At 37.6% G+C, this 22,924-nt stretch overlaps 1 protein-coding gene across 1 annotated transcript in view; it reads right to left on the bottom strand.

Annotated features, from left to right (window-relative positions):
* DCHS2 (dachsous cadherin-related 2) overlaps window positions 1-22,924 on the bottom strand; it is a 335,304-nt gene that overhangs the window by 12,196 nt on the left and 300,184 nt on the right. Inside the window, exons 14-17 of the mRNA XM_072621307.1 lie at window positions 17,986-18,099; window positions 9,064-9,275; window positions 6,158-6,309; window positions 286-416 (exon numbers count right to left, since the gene is read on the bottom strand). Coding sequence (XP_072477408.1) covers window positions 286-416; window positions 6,158-6,309; window positions 9,064-9,275; window positions 17,986-18,099 — 609 coding nt within the window. The remainder of the gene's footprint in view (window positions 1-285; window positions 417-6,157; window positions 6,310-9,063; window positions 9,276-17,985; window positions 18,100-22,924) is intronic.

The raw sequence follows: 22,924 nt of genomic DNA on the forward strand, positions 1-22,924 counted from the left end.
TTTCAACAGAATTGGCTTCTTTTTAATTCTCATATTATATTTTAGGCTTTGAAAGCCATATTCAAAAACATTACTCTGATAAAGGGTTCACAGGATTCACTAGACTGTCAAAGCACTCTATGACATAATTAGGTCTTTAGATTAATGATCAACCAAATATGGCTCTCTACAAGTAACTGAAATTTAACTGCTCTTGGTGAGGATAGCCCAATAAGAATAAGGACCTTCATTTTAGGCTCTTCAGTTAACAGAAATCAAAAGCACAGTCATGAATTCCACACTTACTTTCTGAAACTTCTACTTGTTCAGAAGGGAGGAAAGCTGGAATGTTATCATTGAGGTCTACCACTTGGATTTTGACCACAGCTGTAGCAGAAAGCCTGGGCATCCCTTTATCAGCAGCTTGTACAACCAAGCTAGTTTGAGGAAGAAATTGGGATGAAGAAAAACAATATTAATATTAAATATGGCTAAGAAAATGAAAAATGAACTGACTAGCTACTTAATTTTTTTCCCTGGCACTGATTTTTCCAAATCACATTTTTGAAAAAAGAAGTATATATTTTGACACAAGAATGAGAGACTGAAATTTATTTTTTTGACAGGGTTAGAGAATCGAGTCCAACAAGCCCCAAGAGATTAAAATGTATTATGTCAAAACAAATGAATAACTTCTGGGAGACAGTCTGTAGAACTTATTCCTCTCCCAAAGAGTGTTGGATGGATATGCCTCCAAGAACACTCTTCATGCCTTCTCCAACTCATAAGGTTAAAAACCTGACCAAGAAACTGCTTGATATATTCATCTCACTGTCAAAACAAATAATTTCTTGAGGAGAAGCTGGAGAACATTGTAAACAGTAATGGCAATATTGCATGATTATCAACTGTGAATGACTTAACTATTTCCAGTAACACAAAGATGCAAGACAATTCCATAGAACTCATGATGAAAAATGCTATCCACCTCTAGAGAAAGAACTGATGAAGTCTGAATGAAGATTGAAGCATGCCATTTTTTACTTCATTTTTTCACATTTCTTTTTTGGTCTGAGTTTTCTTTCACAGTATAACTAAAATGAAAATACGTTTTGCAAAATTGCACATGTATAACCTATATCAAATTGCTTATTGCCTCAGGGAGGGAGGAATAGAGAGAGAGAGGGAGAGAATTTGAACTCAAAATTATTTTAAAATGAATGCTAAAATTGCTTTCACATGTAATTGGGAAAAATAAAATATTCACAAAAAGAAAAAATATAAATTCAAATGAACTGCTTTGCATTGAGATTTTTCAGAACCATATTCAAACATTCTAAAAAGTCAAATCGAAAAGAAAAGGTCATCATAATTTGCATGGCATTTATGAATTTTCAAAGCACTTCCACATATCTCATCTCAATGAATCCTCACAGTGACCCCAGGAGATGAGAAGTGTTGGCATACTTACTATTCTCATTTTTCCAAATGAGGAAACTGAGGCTTGGAAAGGTATCTAAGATCCAAGTTTCAGCAATGCTAAGTGGCAGAGTTATAATGAAAATTCATGTCTTCTCACGTTTTGTCCTGTGCTCCTTTTCAAGACATCACAGCTGTTATAATTAGCAGCAATTAAATATACACTATTTTTAAAGTTCATGAGATTTATGTTAATGAAATATCTTCCCCTCCCATTAACAGGCCTCAAGTGGAGACCATTAAGGGAAGCTTGATTAGGGGAGGCTTGTTTTGTTAATCAATGAGGCACTTGTGTCACCAGGGTCATGCCCTCTGGCTCTGAAAAGTGTATATATACTCTAAGGTGAGGTTTTACATTGGGGCTTACTCTTTGGAAGAAGAGAGACCAGGGTGAGACTCTGGGTAGCTGTAGCTATGCCACCCCCCTCTTTGAAAACCCAGATGTTGGTGTTTTTCTCTCTGGTAACTGTATGTATGCATGGAATGGTCAGACAGTTGGATCTCTCTGTTGATCTGGGATTTATATCTTGCTTATGGTCAAAGAGTGAGGAGCCCTGTCTGTTGGTCTTTTTTCTCTGCTTTGATTAATGTAATGAATTAGTGTAATGATTAATGTAATGAAAGTAGATTGTTGACCCCTCAAAAATTGCTTTCCTGGCCTTCCAGTGTACGCCAGAGTGCTTGTTGCTACACCATTAGATTTCAAATGGTTAGGTAGCAAAAATCAGAGTCCCTGGTCTTAAAGAGTTACAATTTAACAAAGAAGACAAGGGAGCTGGGAGGCACCATGATGAACTTGTAAATCTAAATCCCAAGACCCAGAGTCAAAACCTGGCTCTGCTATTTACAATGATTATGACTTTGTGGAAAATTCCTTAACTTCTCAGGGTCTCAGTTTCCTTATCTATAAAATAAGGAGGTTGGGTCAGATGATCTCTAAAGTTCCTTCTAACTGTAGATCTCAGATCCCTTGGGCCCAAGAAGATATGTACACAACACAGATTTACATGAAAATGCCTGGTAGGGAGGAAAAACGAGTTGTTTGTATTCACTAGGGAAAGGCTTCACTCCCAGTGAATAACTACTTCCGGGATAATGAAAACAGCACTGGCAAGTGGCACAGCACTAGAAGTGAAGGCCAGACATTTTGAAGGGCCATCACTCAGCAGCTGAGGTCATTAGAGGTGCTAAATCAACTCAGAGATTAACCCAAGACTTCATTCCAGACATGGGCATCAGGCTCCCTTAGCTGCCAAAACTGCTTTTAGCAAAGCAGATCCTGTCCAGTTGTCACACTTACTTCTCCTAATCCCTTTCCATCATTAGAACATAGGAGTTTTTTTTCCTTCCATGTCATATACTTCTAAATGTAACTAAAAATAGATAGTTGTAATTTTCTCCACGTTGCAATGATAGGTCTGGGTATCAGGGGCGTTAGTGATCTAATCCCTGGGTACTCCTGCCATTCACCAACAACCCAAGCTGCCTGCTGGATGCTCACAGTTTATGGTCATTCAACAACACAGAATTTGAATCACAAAATTCTGCTCAATTGGGCATAGGAATAATTCCACGTAGAAGGGTTTGTTTTGTCTACAATGAACATCAGTAAGTTACATATGGAAATATTTTGCTAAAAATAATCACCTTCTAATGTTTCTCTGAAGAAAAGGAATCTTATGCTGGTATCTTAGCCAAGTCATCAAAGTGGATGTTCTGTCAGCCCTTCCCCTATAACCAGCCCTATTTTCAGGCCTTTAACAATATTTTGGGAGACCTGAGGGTGGGAGATTACATACCTATGTCAGGTAGGAAAAAAGGAGAAATCTTTGATATAGAGAAATAGGTACCATTTAGTTTTGAAGTAAGAGGACAAGCAAAGGGTGACTCAGAGGCTCAAGGGACAAGTGAAAATTATGACTGCAGCTCTGTTGACAAGCTCATTATATCTTCTGAGAGGCATCAAGTCATTTATGACAGTTTCTTGGCAGCCTTTGGGAAATTAGCTGGTTGTCTTCCATCCAATTGGCCATATGTACAAGGAGAACCACTGCTTTGATTGTGGCTTCAGCAAAGACTACAAATGAACCTGCCTTAGGGGCCCCTTCCCACTCAGGTTCAGTCTTGTTGTTTGACCATTGATGGTCAAACAATCTTCTCTCCATGCCTTGCCAACTTCCAAAATCAAAACTTAAATTGGACAAGCTCTCAATTATCATTGCTACAATTCCCTGATCCACCCCCCAAATCCTTCTTTACCTGCACCAGGGGATTTGTCAAAATCCTCTCCTTTCAGGAGAAATTAATCCAGGTCTATTTTTACTTTAATATCAACAAAGACCAGAAATGATTGGCAAAAGAAGGGTTATTTTGACTGCATTGAGACACGGAGTGATTGCTAACTGAGTCAGAAATGTACATACTCCTCAGAGCCATGATACTAGGAACATGCCTCACTGACCAACCTACAGGTAATGTTGTGTCTATACAGATACTCGAAAGAGTCTTGAGCTCAATGATGTGGATATTCCCACTAATGATGGAGATCCCAGTCCCTGCATGCTTGTCTATTCTGAGTAGTTCTTGTCTATGTCCTCCCATAAGATTTAGGAGGTCAGCCCAAAAGTTGGAAACCTTTTTCCATATCACAAGACTACCAGGGGAACACATGGCCTTGCTATCAGTCACCCCTCAATTTCACCATGTGATCAACTCATCTTATTTTTTGATGCTACATTTCCTTGAACACTTTTTTTAAACTTGGTTTTTTCCTTTTAGTTACTTGTTGGTTCCATAGTGGACTAGCCCTTTACCCTCTTCATGAGACTAGTTTTCAATTCTTCAGAAATACTTATGTCCATGATTTCAAGTCATAATGTATATTAATAATTAATGAAGTTTTTGCCTTCTAATATTTAGGAGGGCTTTGGGGGAATGCTTTTAGTGGCTTAACTGTTTTTATAAAAGCTGTCTGGGAAAATTTGGAGTAATGCTTGCTTTTCTTCTTAATAAATTTTCCTATAACAAATAGGGACATCAAAAAGTCCTCCCTTGATCATTTTGTTGATATCATCTATTATTTAGAAGCTTGAAATAAGGGGTTGAGTTACAAAGGTTTAGTTTTTCTTTGCTCCTCTCAATGGAGGAGGTCTCTACCAATAATCATATTATGCTAATACCTTATCGATATCTTGAGGCACTTGCTATTTCAAAGTCCAGAGGTAACTCATATCAGCTCTTGTTTAGCATCCTTGCATGTGGGAACTTTGAAGCCTCAAAATTTTGTTATAAAATGATGGCACCATTTCCTCTAACCTCCATTAACTTGGCATCCATTGATCCATCCCAGGGTTTGTTAACATTTTTGACTTCATCCAAAATTAGAAAGTACTTCTTCAATTCCTTTAGGATAAGTCTTCCTTCCTGGCTGGTTATTTTGCTGGCTTGAGTAAAGATTTCTCTTACATAATAGGCCTTGAATGACCTTCTGATCTCAGGGATGGATCAATGATGCTTCACTAGAAGCAAGAAGATGACCTAAATGTTAGGACAGAAGTCACCAAGGGAATTCAGATGGCCTGGGGCATTGTACAAAATCAAAAATTCCTTAAGTTAAAAATTGTTATTTCTACACTTCTCTACAGATGGGAAAATATAGTTTGAAAAATCAGTTCTTAAAAAAATGATGCAGTAGTCCAAACTTGTGGATTATATTTCTAAATCACTGGAAATCTGCCTTCACATAGCCCTTATGTGCCTTAATGTTTTACTAATGAGACCTCAGCATAGGTTTTAATTAGAAAACATTGGCAACATTGGATATTGGCAATGGAGTTCATCCATTTAAATTCAGGAACTGATTTTTCCTTCTTGGCAATGTAAATCTTAGGGAATATTTTTTCTTCTTGTTTTCAAAAAAGTCTCCTTTGTCAACATTAAAAATATTCCTGGTACATGACTCACCTCCACCCTTGGTGATCCCAGCTAATTTATTATAAAAACCATTGGCTGCCTCCATGTCACTTGCTTCTTCAACCTGCACACTCCAGTCTGCTTTTCCAGATTTATTACTCATTTTCTCTTTGGTGAACTCTATCATCTTACCCAAATTGCTTACAATATTCTAGCTCCTAACTCTGCCCTTGAACAAGCTATTCTTGATGCAGAGAATGCACTCCCTCATCATCTCTGCTTAGAAGGACCTGCACTTCCTTTCAATGTCTCATTCAAATGCTGCCTCCTACAGGTTGCCAATCCCTACCCCTGCCATTTTGAATAAACTTTGTATTCACTTAAAGATATATATGTTATTCTTCTCAAATGCTTCTGATGGACCTAAAGCATTTCATTTTTGTTGTCATTTCCCCAGTGACTATCAATGAGCTAGACACAAGCATATGCTAGAAAATGTTTGTCAGTAAATTGATTGATCGGTGTATGTATAGAGCAAGTTTTTCTCTAATTGAGAAAGTTATCTCAGGGAAAGAATTCTCTACCTTCAAAACAAACAATGGTCCAGACTCAAAAGACTAAATGTTTCTTGAAGAATTTGTACATCAATATTAGTAGTCAAAGAAGAGGGGGAAATGCCTTTCAACCACTAAATGAATATGATAAAAGGCAATCTACAATCCTAAGAATAGGGAGTTCAGAAACAAGGGCAGAAACCCCACCAGAGTATTCCAAATCCTTGACAAACCTGTAGGAATTGGTGAGTTCATAGTCCAGAACTGTATTAGTTGCTATTACACCACTCACTGCATCAATCTGAAATGCTTCATCCTGGTTACCTGAGAGAATTGAATACTCAATTTGCCCATTCAATCCACTATCAAGGTCAGCAGCAAAAACCTGTGGGAATGCAAATCTTTGGTTAGTCCATATGTGCTTCAATTTGTCAAAGGATCTTTGAGTTCACTGATATATTCCTAGCACCTCACCTATGTGACTCTCTCAATATGTCACAACAAGTAATTGTTTAGCACTGAGATTTAATCTCATGCAAATTTAAGTGACAATTGGGAAAATTCTGTGGGTAATTCTATCAGTGAAAGACCCCAGCAGGACATGAAGCACCTTAGAAAGTGATACATATGCAACTCACTCAAAATTTTGGGCAATGGGGAAACAAACAATTACTTTTAAAAAATTAAAGTTGAATTTTCTTTCTTTTCCTGAACAGAGGAGTCAAATGGAACAGTGCTCAGACTAGTTGGTAGACCAGGAAAAGAAGCCAACAAGAAACATGGTAGAACATAGAAGGTTAGAGCCAGAAGGAAACTCAGAGGACAGTAAGGCTGACTTGAAACTAGTAGTCCTTGCCTTGAATACCAGGTTAGCTGTTTACTGGCGATGTGAATCCTGACAGATCATTTTTATCTCTGAACCTATGAGGGGGTTAGAGTAAATCATGTTTAAACAACTTTCCAACTATAATATTCTTTAAGGAGAGTTTTGTTTTCATTCTAGAGAATTGCCTGAGGTGACATGGTAAGTTAGTGAAGAAGCTAAGTGTAGAGCCCACGTCTTTGGACTCTTTTCTTTAAGCTAGGCTACTTTCTTGACAACCCCATGAAGCCTTAAAATTTGCAAAAACATATATGTTTTCATATATATATATATATATATATATATATATATATTTAACCTTTTTTTCTAGGCAAATTAGCAAAAAAGTATGGTTAGTAAATAAGCAAGGTGATAGGTTTTTATTTGTTATAGAAGTTGGAGTTTAAAGGGATTGCTAAGGAGGTGGACATAACCCAAAGAAATTGTGGGGTATATATTTTAGAGAAATTTGATTCTCAACAAGCAGTCACTTGTTGATTTCTTAAGGCTGAGTGGTAAATAAACACAATGGGCTTGCATCATTTTCCACAGGCATTTAGCATCTAGATTTAACAGCATCTCAAACAGACAAACAAACAAAAACTAATGATTTTTGTGGATGAGAATGAACAATGCTCCATGACTTTCTGCATTTTTGAGATTTGGGTCCTATAAAAAGTAAAAAAAAATCTAATAATGTGGTGGTTTGATTTTCTACTACATTTGGATTTCATAATAATGTCCCAAACTGGGGTGTCAACCAGATTCACAAAATGGGGCAAGGGGGGAATAGTTATAATCTGAAAAATGAGATATGCCAAGTTTATTTTAAAAATCTCACAGTGAGATGAGAATGGAGAATCTAACTATTTGTTCCAAAACATCTTTATTATCTAAAGGAGACAGAACATCCAACAGAATAGGAGACTAACTAGACCTCAGATTCTACTGGCATTGGGAACTCCTAGGTATGGAATCTCCCTCTACCAATGCAGGTCATTCTACTTCAACTGGTCAGTTGAAACCTCAGTTTTCTCAGGTCTAAAATGCTTAGACTAGGCTTGATTATCTCAAAGAGTTCTGCTATACCAGCATCCTATGAAACCACCTCCAAAATAATACACACACACACGTAGACATACATACATACATATGTAGTGTGTATGTGTACGTATATATACAGACATTTATGTGTATGTGTATATACACATACATAACAAAATACATACAAAACATGGAGTCTAGATTCATCACCCAGACATCTCCAGGGTGGAATGACTCCTTTCTGGGATTATTCCTGCATATTTTACTGTTATTTGTTACTGTTATTAAAAAATGAACTCTCCACAGTTATGAAGTGGGAAAGGCACTCCTACTGGGAATGGTATAGGGAGACTTCCTTTTCTTTGATATTCTGTAGGGGAGAGGGCCTATACATATGGCCTATATATACATATATATATGTACATACATACATACATACATACATACATACATACATAACGGTGCCAAGAGGGGAGAACTGTGACATCTACTATTTTTATTTTTTTCCACCTAGCCTTATTTTTCCTGGTGGGCATAAAAGACTATGTTACCTCTGTCAATTTCTACATTTTTGATTTGAGGAAAATCCCTTAATTTATCAAGAGTTCAGTTTCTTCTTTCGTAAAATAAATGGACTAGATTAGATGACCTATGAGTTCTCTTCCAGTTATAGGTTTATGATCAATTGTGCTTTGAACACATACCAGGACAATGAAAATTTCATTTCAAAAAACTCTTCAATGCATCTTGAAACATTGCAACTATGTTCTCATTCACAGTCCCTCTAGGCAGCACCATATTGACCTGAGACAACATTCATTCAATTAGATTCTGATGAATATTCTGGTATAAACCCAGATGGGAGTCATTTCCATACATGGTCAATTTAGACTGCCAGTCATGTTATTTGAAGGTGGTTTCATAGGATGCAGTTCTAGAAGAGCCTTTCAGGCAAAAATGCATAGTCTAAACATTTTAGAGTGAGGAAGTTGGGTTTCAACTGACACACTAAAGGTCACATGGACAGTAAGTTATCAGAGCCAGGATTTGAACTCTGATTCTCTGACTCTAAACTTAGCACTCTTCCATTGCAACACATTAATAGCCACTTAAACCTGCAAAGATGCTTGGAAATTTTCAACAATACAGAGAGACTCATTTGATGAACATTGGTCATAGGTATTTTAGTGTATATTTTAATAGGAAAAAGTTTATAAAATTATATTGTGTTACCTGTATGATTTCTGTATTGAAGAATTGTCCTTCTGACACTGATGCTTGGAAAATGCTTGGCTGAAAAACTGGTACATTATCATTCACATCTTGTACTAATACTGCCACTTTGCAATAAGTTTTATGCCATCCATTTTCAGCCAAAACAATGAGGTTAATTTCATTTCTGACTTCAAAATCAAGAAGCATTGGCTCTTGTACAGTGAGTTCCCCTGTAAGAAAAAAGTATGCTGATTATATTGAGATCTAGTATGGAATTGATAGGAAAGAGGCACTTTATAGGCATTACTCCCTAAAAAACAGCTATTTTATAAATTTACAATATAATTTGTAAACTGGAAATATACCTGAATAGGAGACTAAGTAATACTAATTGAGTTTTCCTACTGCTTCAGGACTTACAAAGAGCTTCCTAAAAATCCTGACAGCTATCCCCATCAGTTGCTGATCAAATGCCACCAAGCCAGGCTAGCGGTAACAATAACAAAGTACCCTCAAGGAGAGTGAGGAGGTAGGATGAGCCAAAAGTTGAACCTTGGTGAAGATAGCCCAGGACTCTGAAGCCAAAGAACCCTGACAAAGAGCAGTACTTCCCCCAGAGTAACCCAGCTTTTAGCCCTGCCCAGAAGCCATCACCAAGTAAAGGAATGGAGTGACATCTCTCACCCAAACCACCCACAACAACTCAACTTTTATCTCCCCTCAGACCCTGATGAGGGCAACCCAAAACTCTGACCCCAGGAGCCTTAAAAATCATAATGCTTCCAGTCCAAGATCCTAAGACATCATCTTGAGAAGTAACCTCTGAGAAGATGAAGCCTGGCATCATATCCTATTAGTGACACAGCCACAGGTATTGAAGACCCAGAAAAATAGTTCTTGTCCCATTTGACTTTACGTCAAATGGCTCAACATCAGAAACTGGTGGTTTTTATCAGTAGAAATGATATTAAGTAGGAAGCTCTACCATATTCTTTGCTATTGAACCCCAAGGATCAGTGACTTTTCCATCTCACTTGCAACTGAAGCACTCCATTTTTGTTGTTTCCTCTCTTAGAATGGGAACTTCTCAAGAGTGGGGACTATCTTACTTTTCTTTTTGCATGCCCAATACTTAACATAGTGCTTGATGGGGGCAACTAAATGACTCCATGGATAGAGCTCTGGGACTGGAGTAAGAAAGACTGGAGTACCAATCCAACCTGTGACACTTATTAGCTGGGTGAGCCAAGGCAAGTCAGATAAACAGAGGTTTGTCTTAATCCAGTGAAGAAGGTAATGGCAAACCACTTCCACATCTTTATCAAGAGAATGTCATAGACAGCCTCATCTGTGCATGGTCAAAGAACCAGACATGACTGAAAGTGCTTAGTGAACGGTTCCTTTCTTTCATCTCTCCCTACCTCTCTTCTTTCTTTTCTTCCTCTTCTCTTTATTTCATGCTAGAATAAGATAAATGGAAGGAAATAAAAGTAGGATTTAGGGGGAATCACATAGAATAAGGATTAGAATGATCTATTTTGCTGTAGAAGGCAGAACTGGGAGCAGTGAGTGAAAGTTGAAAAGCTGTGGCTCATATCAGGGAACCTTCCTAACAGTTAGAACTACCCACAAGTAGAAATGGACTGCCTTGGGATTCAAAGGGTTCCTCTTCACTGGAGGGCTTCAGGCCAAGGCTGGATGGCCACTTATTGGTATGAGGTAAAAGACATTCTTGTTCAGATGTGGGTTGGACAATATGGTCTCTTACATCCCAGCTCTGGAAAAGTATACAGAATCCCAGGAGGGCAGCTCCTATGCACATATCAGCTCCTTAAGGGAAGCTGCCTGAGGCAGCTAGCCTCCTCAAAGTAAAAGAGACCCACTTCAAAAGGCCAAAGTTCTCTCCTCCCCCATTAAGGCATTCTAAATCCTGCCTCTCTACTTAAATATGAGTCTTTTCCTTTTCCCTTCTCAGGAACAACAAAATCAGGGGGTGCTATCCATCTAGGGGTTTGATGCGTCTGTGAGAGTTTACATACATTTAGAACCTGAAGGGACCCCAGAGGTCATCTAGTCCAAGTTCCTCATTTGACAGGTGAGGAAAATAACCCCAACAGAGGTTCAGTGATTGTCCAAAACTACATGGATAGTAAGTGGTAGAGTCAGCACTTGAACGTAGATCCTGTGCCTTCAAATCCAACTGTATTTCTTCTATTCCATGTTGGTTTGTTATAGGTTCATAGGACACAATGTGTAGACAGAGGCAGGTGGAAAAGATATTCAAGCTAGTAACATATTTGGAAATTGTGCTATTAAGCTGGCTGCTCTAGCTCGACTCCTCCTACCAACTCTGCTTCCCTGGTAAACCAACGTACCTCTGGGTTAAATTCAATTTCAAAAGCATTTATTAAGTACCTACTGTACTAGGCATTGTGCTAGGTACTAGGGATAGAAAGACAAAAAAAAAAAAAATGAAAAGTCCCTGCCCTCAAGGACCTTACTTTCTTTTTAAAATTAGATTTTAGTGCTACCTTTTTTTCGCATCACTTAGGTTTACATCACTTCATTCCTTCCAGAGATCCATCTCTTAGAATAAAGAAATTTTAAGGGAAAATAAAGTGAGAAAAAAATAAAATTCAGCAAGACCAATCAATAGTTTTTTTAACGTGCCATTATATGCAATGTTCCATACCCATTGGGTGTTTACATTCTAACAAAATATTCAGTCTAGAAAATATCAAAGCTAGAAGACATTTGCTGGGATATCCAGGAAATGCCATGAAGAGAGAGTGTTTTTAGGATCTCATCATTTGTACTCTTGCCTTGAGTGCTCAAAATGTTATTTCCAATTTTTCTCATTATTAACCCTTATTTTGGCATTTTCATATCCAAATTGGTTGCAATTTTAGAACCAAAATCCAATGGTTTTCCCTTAGCACAGTCAATTGTTACTAATGTCCCTGACAGAAAATTTGGAGCAGACCTCACATGTGGCAGCAGCAGAATCTCTAAGATCTCTTGTGATGGTTTGGTGATGAAAACAAGGGGTCTTCGATACATTTTGAGGCCCACATGTCAGAGGGGTGTACAGGGAGCTCCAGCAGCTCAGAGGAGCCCGAGTCTGAGGTGGGTCTGAGATGTAAGGGCACCCAGCTGGGGCTTTGTTTCCTTCCACAATAGAACACTTGACACAGTATCATATTCTGTTACTGTTTATGTAGGAAATATAATAATAGAAATGCAATATAAAATTGTTGCAGTGTCACTTTGTAGAAAATGTGCCAATTACAGGGCAGATCAAAGGGCATTTTTTAAAATAAAAGGCTTGTGTTGGGGCTTTGATAATTGGAATTTTGCACTTGGAGCAGCTCTGCGGCTCTAATGCTTTCCTTGCTCTGTTTTATTTTTGGTGTAACAAGTGGCATATGCCATGAAAGGTTTGCAAATCGAGACGTGCAATAGGCAGTCTGTGAAACAGTTCAAGGCTGGGACGTCCACTAGGTTGACATTCTCCCCTCAGATAGCCAGAAAAAAATTCTCAGGGATTTAAAAGGGAGTTGTAGGCAGTGAATTAAAAGTAGGATCAAGCTTTGCATTACACTAGCAAGAATAAGTCTGAAATCTATATTCCTTCTAGGGAAAGAAGACGTCATTTACAATAGCTCTTAATGTGCAGTGTGATATACAAGTACTAGCTCGGCTGCATTTTACTGCAAGCAAATTGAAAGTTACTTATATTTTTCTCTTAAAAAAACACATAGAAACAAACACATATGCACTTCAAAGTAAACTTATTACAATGTTGGTATTAATTACTTTTCTTAAAAAAAGCGATTAAACAAATCTATCATCTATCTATACATTATATAATATTAAGTGTGTACACATAGTTCAAAATAATAAATTATGTTACTATGGTATATATATGATATGGGTGTGAACATATGTGTGTGCATGCATATATTCAGTTTTGGGAACTCCCAGTAAAGAAATATCTTCCGCTAAAGCCCATCAGTAAAACTTCAGAAAGTTGCTTGGGGCACTGAGAAATTAAGTGATTTGCCCATGGTAACTTAGCTAATATGTATCAAATGTGGGATTTGGACATACTATTCCATTATGTAATTTGTTTTATGCATATGTGTATATGTATACATATGTAATATTATATATGCACAGTTGTGTATATATGTTACTACATATGTGTGCAATTTTCAACGATGAAAAGACTATTTAAGATACATTAAAAGAATGAAATCTCTCTACAGAGTACGTCCTTTTCCTATGGTTTGTATAAGTCATCAGTAGAACAGAGTTTCCCAAAGCAATATCAAGGACAGATTGTACATCTCTCGAATCAGAAAGTCCAGGGACACTACTCACTTGACAAATATTTCTATTATTCAAGAAACTTAATAAGTTTCCATCCCCTAAAATGACATCTTCGCAACATTGACCGTTTATGTTTCATGTTAATATACCAAAAAATATGATTAATTTTACCATCTGTTATTCACATGAACATCCAGAGTCAAACAACTGTCAGAGCCTCACACATAATCCCCACTGGTTTAGCTGTGAGTCATAGATTGCCTTAAGCAATAGTGATGCATATCATTTGGAGACAGAATTCAGCTCTGCAATATTGGCTCAATAAGTGTAGAAAAGAGCATTTTCTTCACACACACATCCATACATCCATACATATATTCATGACTTCTTGCACTGATGACAAAGGAAACATTTTTCTTTTAATCGATCTCTTTCTCAAAAAGAAAAGATTTAACTGGAGACCTTGATGTTGCTGACTTGTTACTGCCACTCACATAGCACATTACAGTTGGCAAGGCTATTGTGAAGATTCGTTTGAATGGCATATCAAGAGAAGGGGTTAGTGAGCTATGATACATGCCCCAGAGAGATGTACAAAATGATTTCAGTAACATGGTCAAAGTTATAGTGAAACATTTGGGGAGGAGTGGCATGTAAAATGGCAAAGATATATCTTCCCTCCTACTTGATCAGATTCCTTTTCCATCCTCCTTTTCTCTCCCCCTTCGGGCAGCCTGATGTATATTCCATTGCCTCTAACCTATGCTATGGTGTCAGTTGATAAACTGAGGTGTTATGCAAATAGGGAAACGCTTGAAAACTGACATTCTTTTTTCTGGGAGCAGAATTAGAGCTGGGTTGAAATTCTGAAGTGACAGGGATAAAAACCAACCAACCAAACTGAAGGAGCCAGATCTGGAGAGCTCCTTCACCTGGAACCTGTCTTAGGTGGAGGTATGCCTTCTTCTGCTGTCTATGGAATTGTCAGAGAAAATCAATAACAATGCAACCCTCTGTGATGGAAGTGTCCAGTCACTTAGTCAACAAGCATTTACTGAGCACTCACTATGAACTGGAAACCATGCTAAGTGCTCTGAATACAAAGAAAGGCAAACATATGGTCCCTGCTTTCAAAGATATAGATAAATAGATAGATATAGATCTACACACACACACACACACACACACACACACACACACACACACACACACATGCACAGACCCTGTTCCCTTCACCTTAGATACTTGATTTCTTCCATTATGTCTATCTATATACACATGATATATATGTGTATATGATATATTATCTCTCTACACATATATATGATATATATATTATCTCTACACACACATATGTGATATATATTATCTCTATACACACACCCCATTCCCTTCACCTTAGACATCTGATTTCTCCTACTCTACTTATACACACGATATATATGTGCATATATAATATAGATTATTTCTCTTTCTACACATAAGATATATATTATCTCTACATACATATAATATATATTATATCTACATACACACACATGCACACAGGTGTTGTCTTTCTTTTGCTCTCTCTCTTCCCCTCCTTCCCTCTCTCTCAGATATCTCTAATTTCAGATCCTCATCCTCCTCTGCTCGACCCCATTCCTAGTCTCCTATCTTATATCTCTGATCTCCCATTTCATGGCACCCTTGGGAATCTACATGTCATAATTAACAGTGTTTCTTTAACCTTAGACTTCTTATTCCTCTCATAATCTTTGTATCTTCTTGTAGATAGAAAGCCTGATCCATATATCTGACCTTTCCGTAACATCCCTGGCATATGAGACTCCTCATGTCTACTTTGAGATCCTCCCTTTGCCACATTATTCTGATGCCTCCTTTCCTTTGATGCCACTCTATCAACATCATTGCATTTAGATCCTAGTTGCTATTATCAGCTGGCCCCAAGTCATTCTCCCACCTTCCTCAAAGAGCTGCCTACATCATTCACATTCTTCCTTCTCGACCCCAACCTTTTACACTTATTCTTGTAGACTTTTTACATTTGCTTCTCTGACACCATGGCCTCAACTCATCAATGTCCTAAACTGCCATGATCTAAATTTTTATTTCCCTTCAGCAGCTCACACAGATGGTCATAGCTCCCCACCAGTCTAACTGTGCTACTTCCATGACCTGGAGTTCCAATCTGGAATTTTGAAATTTCTCTCTGATTATGGCCTTCTATCTTTCAATCTCCCTTTGTGTTTCCTAAAACTACCATTGATTTTCACTCCAATCTCCAATCCCTCCACCTCTCCAATTTTCTCTGCCCAGTTCAACTAGACTACAACTAGGTGGTCCAGTGGGTAACAGCACTGGAGATGGCTTTATGAAGACCTGAGTTCAAATTTTACCTAAATTGTGTGACCCTGGGGATGTCACTTAATTTCTTTCAGACTCAATTGCTTCATCTGTTAAAATGAGATTAATAATAGCATCTATTTCACAGTTATGAGAATCAAATGAGATAACATATTAATAGCATTTTGCAAGTAGCAAAAATCTACATAAATTGTTATTGTTATTATTATCTAGAAACCTTAAGTCCCTTCTCCACTTGTTCTATGATTGCTTATGTATTGTTAAACCTCTACAGCTGGGTTACCTTGATTTGCGTCTTAAAGATCCTGAAATAGCACTATAATAAAGTCTGGAACATGTACAGAACATGTACATGTCTCAGATGATGGATCCCTATGTGGAGACACTAAAAAGTCTGCTTTCTGCCTCCACAAAAGTCTTTCATATCTGTTGACTTCTCTTCATTCAAGAACAGCTACCCAGGTTTAGGTCTTCTTCATCCTTCATCTATGATAACCTCACAATAGTTTTCCTTGCTCCTAGTCTCTTCTCCTTTCAATTCATTCTCCACACAGTTGACAAAACAATCCCCCTTAAGTATTGGCCTGACCATGCCATTCCCTTTCAAAAAAATCATTGCTAGTTCCCCATTGACTCCAGGACAAAATACAAATGTTTCAGCAAAGTATTTAAAAGGTTTGGGATCCAGTTCCAGCCATTTTTAAATTTCTTTTCCATTTCATTTTTCATTTCTTTTTCTTTCATTTTTATTCTTATACATTTATTTTATTTTTATTTCTTGTTACTATTCTTTATGCTTTTGATATTTCAGCTAAACTAGAATTCCAATAGTCCCTCAATTTATTCTTGCACCTCCCTTCTCTGTTTTGCCTCAGCTATCCCCCTTACCTGGAATGCATACTTGTCTCACCTCCACCTCTTAAAACCCCTAGCTACTTTCAAAGTTCAGCTCAGCTATATCTCTTACAAAGAGACTTTCCTGATATTTTCATTTTTGCTGTTCTCCCTCCTCAGTTCCCCTAAATGTATACCCATTAAATTACATCTCCAGTGTCTAACACATAATAGATACTTACTGTTTATTAAATTGCATTGAATCATTAAGGTTGTCACTAGCTCACTCTGGGGCTGGGACTTAAGGCAGTCATTACCAGTGCCTTCTGACTCTCCTTCTGACTCTGTGTGTGTGTGTGTGTGTATGTGTGTGTGTGTGTGTGTGTGTGTGTGTGTGTGTGTGTGTGTGTTCCTCGCCCTTGGCTCTCAAGGGTCTAGACAGGTGGGAGTTCACGGCTTGGGGGTGGGGGGCTTTTAGCCAGAATGCTCCTGATAACATCTTTGATGATGGACCATAGTGATGGAGTAAATAAATGGCAAGTTTGCATGCAAATCTGAAAAGTTTGCTAGCCTCTGAGCCAGACTCCAAAACTCATTTCTCTTGGCTTTTGTCTCCTACAAACTGGAATGGAATTGGGGGTTGGGGGGTGAAATTCCCTAAGTAAAATTCCTCACATGTGCATATAATCTAGATTAAATAAGACAGTTGTATGTCAATAGAATAATTATTAAAAGCATTCTCCTTGAGGTTTGAGAATGAAGCAGTAGATACGGATCTACTACATAGTTGTTAGTCATCAAAAGTATGTTTCCAGTAATCAATTGGTATTCATTTAAAACACAATAATGGTCTCATTAAAGCTAAATTAAATGCATACTGTATTTGGGAATAATTTCTTTACCACCACACAGTCCTTTTTTGTTGCATTGTTGACATTCAGTGGCGAATTAGAAAAATCTCAAGAAAACTCCCCAGGGCTATACATATGTACTTATTTTTAATTCAACCTGGATACAAGTGATCTCACCAGTAGATATCCAACTCTTTACAAAAGATGAGTAGCTAATATGTTCAGAATTTTTTTAATGGTAGGATAGATCCTTACTTATGTGAAAGCATAAGGAATATACTTTCTAGAGAAGTATTTTTCTGTGACAAAAGATGATAATTTTTTAAATTAATTACCAGAATAAACAATTTCTTGTTTTATTCATTTGGAGATTCCAAGTCACCAAATAATAATCATGGCTGATAAGCATTTGTAACTGAAACAACACAAAGGCAGGTGGGATGTGTCTATGAATTCCAAATTATAAATTTTACCCAATTTTATCCTTACTCTGTAAAGTAATTCCCAATGACTTTAATGCAAAAATGAATATAGTTTAAAAGACAAAAATGTTTACCTGTTTTAGAGTTTAAGGAGAAAATTCCATTTTCATTTCCACTAAAAATCCAGTATTTTATGACTTCCCCACTGACCTCTGGAGTGAAGGCTTCTACAGTCACGATGGGAATTCCTGCAATGATTGGATAAATGATATATCAGAAAGGGAATATTTCAAGGAGAAAAATCAATGAATATATAATAATTTATTTAGTCTCTACCATGTGAACAGAACATTATGTATTTGGAGAGGTGGAAATGGCAAAAGACGAACAGTATAAAGAATCTTGGAGGTTCAAATGATTGGTGTGATGTGCAGGAGAATATAAGGGAAATAAGTATATTTCAGGAACTGAGAATGCCTGCTAGAGAGCGTCAGAAATAAGCTCCAATAAATAAGCAGAGGTCAATTTAAAGAGAATTCGATAGCCAATTTGGATTTGATAAGGCGAGAAATGGGAACCTATTATAGGCTTATGAACAGAAGAATCACATAAGGGAATAATTAGTGTGTCAGTGGTATATGAAGTAGAGGGGGATTAGAAGGGAGATTAGTTGAAGGGTACTATAGTAATCCAGGTATTAGGTGGTAAGAGCCTAGATTAAGATGATGGTAGATTAGAGTACAGTCTAGGCATTTTACAGGAAATAACTATAGGATGAAGACGATACATGTATGGGCTAACTCTCATTTGTAACCCTGTGACATTTAGAGCTCACCACTCATATGGCACCTTACATATTCAGTCTTTTCTTGTAGAAGAGGCTACTCAAAGATGCCTTGGTATACCTTGGGATGCCTTGTATACCTGTGATTGTGTCCTATCTCCCTAATTAGACTTTTATAAACATGAAAGAGAGGCTTAGCTCATGGAAATACTTTTTCCAGAAGTAGCAGCAGTGAGATGACTATATAAGGACACAGCATAGTGATTAGACTATTGGACTTGGAGTCAATGATAAGAATACCATTTATAATATGCCTCAAGGTTTGCAAAACACTATGTATATTAAATTAGGTATACGTATGTAAAATGTCAATTATGTGAATTAAATTAGGTATATGTAATAAATAATCACATAGGTATATGATTAGATATATATAAAGAATGTATATATACATACATAAGTAATACATACTTATATATACATATATACATATATATACATACTCATATACATGTTTATATGTTTGTTTATACAAACATATATGCATACACACAGACATATATACATATGCAGAGATGTATATGTGTGCCTATCTATCTATCTGTAAAATTAGGTCCTCAGAAACATTGTGAGGTAGGCCTACTGTTATCCCCATTTTACAGATAAGGTGTGTTCATCCTTCGTTGCCATAGAAGACCATGCCATCAGAGAAATAATGACATGACTTATGCTTGACTTTGTTTTGAGTGAGGGAAGGCTGTGTAGGTCACCAGCCTCACTTCTCTTCCAGAGTCATCTGAATCCAGTGACCAGATAGATATTTGTTAGGATGACTGGAGATGATTCAGGATGAAGCAATTGGGGTAAGGAAACTGAGGATGAAAGCAGTGGAATGACTTGCTTGAAGTTACCAAATTAGTAAATATCTAAGGCAGAATTCAAAGTTAGATGTTGCTAAGTCTAAGCCCAACATTCTATCCACTACACCTAAGTTTGAATTCTGCTTCCTGGCTTACTAGCTGTGAAACAAACCATGGACAAGTAACTTAACCACTACAGATTTTGACTTCAATTTTCACAAGAGATTGTCTCTACTTTCTGAGAGCAAGCCTACCTAAAGAACAGAGAAGCTCACTGCCAATGGGGTGGCACTTAGTAATGAATTCTTTGAAATGGCAATTCACGAAATAAGGGGAAACTGTCCATCTGTAAAATGAGGATAATCATACCTGGAGTAGCAACTTTATAGGTTTTTATGAGACACATTTGCATAAAGTGCTTTATATTTTTATTTAAAAACCTCAACCTGTGATTTCATTAAGTTTAGGAAACTCCTGGTAAGGAATCTCCTTCTTCCAAAGCAGACAGACATCCTTTCTGCAATTCATGGTATGAGAGATGCCTGTGCTGCTGAGAGGTTATCACTTCCTCAAGGTCACACTGCCAGTATGTCTTGAGAGGCAAGATTTGAAAGCAGGTGTCTCTGACTCTGGAGGTATGTTTTCCATCCTCTGAGTCATACTTCCTTTAATTTATAGGTATTAGCTGTCATTTGTATTATCCTCTAAGTTTTTTGCATAAATTATTTCATTTGATCCTTGTAAGCATTTATGCATCACATAAAATGTCAGCTATTACCAAGATAATGCACTTTCTAGAACCTGATCAATGATTGAATTGTATAATAGTTTAGCTTCCTAACCTCTACAATAAAAACAATTTGTTTCTTCTACTTCACTTCCCAAACAATTCTCAGTTTCAGAATTATTTCAATTAAAAGTTTTAAAAATCAGTGAGCATTTGTTTTTTACTGACCGTCTCCTTCCTCTCCCTTTTTTTAAGTCAAGGCAGATGGACTAACTACTGCCATTGGACCTTGTTTTCCTGAACCATTAGACATTGACATCATTAGAGGTGAGGAAATGAACACTCAGTGCTGCAGTTTACTTGCTAGGACCTAGTTCGTTGGTTGTTGTCCTTTGTCTTCTAAGAGGACCAAAATGACATCACCATTGTAAAGTGAAATTTCAGTTTGTCAGACTGTGGTTGATCAGACCAATAAGAGCTCAGTGTGCTCTACCACAGGTTGGGCACAGATAGTCCGTGTGAATATTTGGGGTGGATATCCCAAATTTGCGCATCCTGCGTTTACTTTGTGCTGTCTCAATTCTGCTTCGCTCAAAGAGCACAGCACCCTTTCTGATACGGGCACGCCATGCTGAGCAGTCCCGTGCCAGTGTCTCTCATGTTGCACATTCAGATCTAAAGTTCTTGAGAGAGACCTTGAGACTGTCCTTGTATCGCTTCCTCTGTCCACGATGTGATCTCCTGCCCCGTGCAAGTTCTTCATAAAATAGTTTTTTTGGCAAACTTACATTTTGTATTCGAACAACGTGGCCAGCCCATCAGAGTTGCACTCTCTGAAGCACAGTTTGAATACTTGGCAGCTCAACTTGAGCAAGGACTTCAGTGTCTGGTACTTTATCATCCCAGGTGATCCTCAGAATCTTCTTAAGACAGTTCAAATGGAAGCAATTCAGTTTCCTGGCATGGTGCTGGTAGACTGTCCATGTTTCACAAGCATACAACAATGAGGTCAGCACAACAGCTCTGTAGACCTTCAGTTTGGTAGTCAGCCTAATGCCTCTTCTCTTGCAAACCTTTCTTTGGAGCCTCTCCCAAACACTGACCCAGCTCTGGCAATGCGTGCGTCAACCTCATTGTCAATGTGTACATCCCTGGAAAGTACACTACCAGGGTAAGTGAACTTATCTACAGCATTCAAAACTTCTCCATTTGCTGTAATTGATAGTTCCACATATGGATGGTATGGTGGTGGCTAATGGAGCACCTGTGTTTTTTTTGGTGTTAATTATTAGGCCAAAATTAGCACAGGCAGCAGAGAACTGATCCATGCTTCATTGCATCTCAGCTTCAGAGGCTGCATTGAGTGCACAATCACCTGCAAACAGAAAATCATGCACCAACACTCCCTCCACTTTGGTCTTGCCTTTTAACCTTTTCAAATTGAAGAACTTGCCATCAGTATGGTAGTTGACCTTGATGCTGTGTTCATCCTCATTGAAAGCATTTGTCAACATGGCTGAAAACATCACGCTAAAAAGCATGGGAGCAAGCACACAGCCCTGTTTCACTCCATTGGTGACTGGGAAGGCACAAGAGCTTTGTCCATTATCCAGAATCTAGGCAAACATTCCATCATGAAATTGGCATATAACATTGATGAACTTCTCTGGGCAACCAAATTTGACATGACTAACAGCATCAAAGGCCTTGGTCACATCCACAAATATTGTGCACAGACCTAGTAGATGGCATGGAGAAGAAGGAAACTCCCTCCAGTCAAAAGTTTCATGTTGTCATTGTATCTTTAACACAGATCTCACCAAACATATAAAAGTAAAGCAAACTAGCCCCTTCCAAGACCAGGAAGATATTTACCTCCAGAGGTTTTTCAATGCTTAATAATACTCTCAGAAATATTCAGAGATGGCTAGAAATGTCAGAGTGAATGGAGATGGGACATTGCTGAGAAAACAGCAATTTCCAAGAAATCTCTTCACAGAGAAGCATGGAACAGAAAGAATACATTGTGGGAAAAAAGAAAGAAAAATGTGAAACTGAATACATTATTGTCTTCAGAAACTTCAAGTTTAACATAACTGTGACAAAGTTTAAAAAACATTTATCATGGCTGTTCACTTCAAGCCAGTGATGCAGTCATTTAGCACACATGGTAATTGATTTTAACCAATCATGATGGGATCAAGTTACTGCACAACCTGACCCTTTCCAAATTGTATTCTGAGCTGATCCTTATTTTATTACATTACAGAAGACATGCCGTTAATATAAAATGTCCTCCATCTGAGGGTGGGAATATGCCTTCACAGTAGTACAATATGGTCCACCTTCAGCATACAATCAGACTTCCATTCTTCCTGATGCAATTTGTTTTATAAACACAGGAAATTTTGCTTCAGCTGGCTTGTCACTGACTCTTAAATATGGCAACAGGAAGAAAAAGGGGCTTTGTAAGCAATTCACACTAACCCACAGACTGAACAGCCTTTTCTGTAGAAAGTATGATGATGGCTTGCATTTGTACAGGAAAAAAAAAAAAGATGAGCAATAATGATGATTGAAACCACAGGTAATACAAATATGAACAATTGCTCCAAATCACTAGTAATTAGAGGAAATAGAAATTAAAGCAACTGAGTTTCCACCTCCAAATTATAAGATTGACAGAGATGACCCTCCAAAAA

This window comes from Notamacropus eugenii, chromosome 6 (genome assembly GCF_028372415.1).
Source record: "Notamacropus eugenii isolate mMacEug1 chromosome 6, mMacEug1.pri_v2, whole genome shotgun sequence".
In the NCBI taxonomy this organism is placed as follows: domain Eukaryota; kingdom Metazoa; phylum Chordata; class Mammalia; order Diprotodontia; family Macropodidae; genus Notamacropus; species Notamacropus eugenii.